The 2,906-nt window shown below is 48.7% G+C and overlaps 1 protein-coding gene across 1 annotated transcript; it reads right to left on the bottom strand.

The window, feature by feature from the left end:
- Positions 1-1,347: 1,347 nt before the first annotated feature.
- LOC147616834 (putative sarcosine oxidase) lies at positions 1,348-2,679 on the bottom strand. Its single transcript, XM_086776279.1, has one exon. The coding sequence runs from the start codon at positions 2,677-2,679 to the stop codon at positions 1,348-1,350; it is 1,332 nt and encodes a 443-aa protein (XP_086632405.1).
- Positions 2,680-2,906: the final 227 nt, after the last annotated feature.

Here is a 2,906-nt window from a genome sequence, read left to right as displayed (position 1 = left end):
ATTTGGCTCCTCCTCACGCTTGGAGGAGGAGTGGTTATTTTGAAATAGTCCCACCTCCTTTGCCCACGTGGAGGGAGGTGGGGTTGTGGTTAATCCTGTATAGATGTATGTATAATAATATATATATTATCTATACTATCTATTATACACAAGTTTTTGGGAGGAGGGGACTCGTGGAGGTTGGAAGAGGACCAAGTATTGGGATAGGGGAAAGAAAGAAGGGGGTGTGATGGGAGAGGAGAGAAGCCACATGTTGGGACATAGGAGGAGGAGAGAGAGAGAGAGAGAGAGAGTGGAGGGGGGGGGGGGCGGGGAAGGAGGCAACATATTGGGGAAAGGGGGAGAGAGGAGAGAGGAATAGAAAGAGAGAAAGACAAGGAATAGGGAGACTATAGAGGAGTGTAGAGATATGTTGAAACAAGAAAATTTATATAATACAAAAATATAAAGATATATAATAAATAAGTATAAATAATATATACAAATATATATAATAACAATATGTAAACATATGATAAGTAAGGATATTAAATAAACCTATATATTAAATTTATACTAATATATTATAGTATAATGTTATATACGCATATGTATAAATAAAAAAATTAAAGACATATATATATAGAGTAAATATATTATAAGTATGATAATTTAGTATAAATATATATAAATAATATAATGTAATATATAAATATACATAATAATATAATATAAATATATAATTAATAAATAAAAATATTTAAAATAAATATGATAAATATATAATAATATTTTATTAATACTATTATATATAAACATTCACACACATACGTATGTGCACACAGTCACACACATGCATGTCGAAGGTGTGCATAAGAGGGAGGGAGAGAGGGGGGAGAGTTTCTGTGTGTGAGAGAGAGAATGCAAGATGGGTGCGTGCATGTGTAAGAGAGTTGTCTTTGTGCACGTGAGAGACATAGAGAGAATGCATGTGAGAGACACATATATGCATCTATGTGAGAAAGTTGCACATAGACACATACACACACACACGCACACCTGCACATAAATCCACATGCATATACAAACACACATATACACGCACGCACTGTATCTTTGATTTTCAATCCAAAATTTACGAAAGCTTAACCAGAGTGAAGCATTCACAGTTGTTTGCTACAGAGAACGCTATCATGTAGGCAGAGTGCTGTCATGGTGGGAAAAAAAATTACCGGCTTGTAAAAGCACTGAAGCAATGTTAAGGAAACATCATAAATCCATGGAGCTGGTCAATCACTGGTATACAATTAGTTGTTACTGTGTTTACGCTAGCTATAACATTTGACACTACAATGAGAAATGCTGGCATCACGTCCTTGCCTTGAGCTTGAAGACGGCCCGGAACAGCGTGGGGTCCAGGTCAGAGCCCCACCGACCGTTTAACACCAAAAGCGCCGCCATGTAGCCGATCTCGTCGGCGGACTTCGCGGCCGCGCCACATCCTCCTGCGGCCACGAACACGCGCGCCGCCGTCGGTGGGCGATCACCGTCGGCGGAGTCGATGTACGGACGGCCGTGCGCCGTGAACGAGACCACGCAAGGCTTGCACGAGACGCTGGTTACACGCAGCCCTGGCATGAGGTCGCCCAGCAGCGCCGTCTCCAACGCCCCCCTCTCCACCGGATCGCCCTCTCCTCGGAACCACGCCGCTATCTGCGCCTCACTGCGACCGACATCCGCCGCTTCCCACGAGGTTCCGCCCACCTTCAGCGCCACCCTCCCATCTGGATACTTCACGGGCGGGCAACCATACACCCAATCTAGGTGGCTGTTCTTGCGCAGGCGCCATATGAACGTGGGCATTGTAGCCAACCGCTTCTCCTCCTCTTGGTCTACCTCTGCGAGGAGCACAGTTCTGGCATGCGTCCTAAGATCCAGGGTTCTGTTGTTGCCCGGTAGCAGGAAGCTTGAATAGGAACCAGCACAGACTAGGGCTTTTCTAGTCCAGAATGTATTCCCCTTTTCAGTGACGATGCGCACACCGTAGCCGATGGGGACGATTTCTTTCACGGCTTCTCGCACAATGCAGGCCCCTTTCCTTTCCGCGACGGTTAGCTGAGCACTCACCATGCATCTGGGATTGATGTAGCCAGCTGCACCGCGTTCCATGATGGCCGCGTCGCCCTGTTGGAAATGGAAGCAGGGGAATTTGTCCCGCAGTGCATCACGGTCCTCTATCATTTCCTGCACGGCGCCGTGCTGCTTGCCGGTTTCGAAGGATTGACGGAGGCTGTCGTTCCGCAGGTCGAAGTAGGGTGAGACGCGCAGCGAGCCCACGGATTGATGGAAGCGGACACCCGAGGCCTGCTCGAGGGCCGAGTAACGGGCCATGGAGCGGGCCGCCAGGACAGCCCAGACAGGGTCTGGGTCGGAGATTCGTGTGATACGGCCCTGGTCGTAGTGGGAGGCGAAGGGCCCGGTATGGGATGTCCAAGCAATAGCCGGCTCCGGTGGTCCAATGGCCAGTAGCGAAGAGCCCAGCGCCAGCGACAGGTGGCGCGCGGCAGCGGAGCCCACCAGGCCCAGCCCAATCACCGCCACAGGGAACGGCGCCGCGGGGGCAGGCGCCAGCAAGCAAGGCGAAGGCAGCAGCACCGGTGGTTGCCTTTCTTCCAACTCTGCTGTTGTAGCGGGCGCCATGGCAGACACAGAGCTAGCTATTGACCTAATTGAAACTCAAGACAGCAAAATCCGCTAGATGGAAAAGAAGAAAAAAAGATCCCTCCCCTTTTTTTTTTCATCCATGCATTGAATTGGTGGTTAACTAACGTAGAGAGGACGTCAAGGTTTCGCCTCTGGTGTCCTCCCCCCACGCTGCAGGAGCCCTCCTGCCCTGTTTTCTGATTCCTGAAGATCTGCGAGGAGCC

This window comes from Cibotium barometz, chromosome 37, assembly GCF_041138505.1.
Source record: "Cibotium barometz isolate CiBa-2024 chromosome 37, ASM4113850v1, whole genome shotgun sequence".
NCBI classification, from domain to species: Eukaryota; Viridiplantae; Streptophyta; class Polypodiopsida; order Cyatheales; family Cibotiaceae; genus Cibotium; species Cibotium barometz.
Note: the sequence above shows the minus strand (reverse complement) of the source record. Positions and strands in the feature narration are given on the sequence as shown.

Coding starts and splice junctions, on each gene's coding strand:
- LOC147616834 (XM_086776279.1), bottom strand. CDS start 2,679: ATGGCGCCCGCTACAACAGCAGAGTTGGAAGAAAGGCAACCACCGGTG.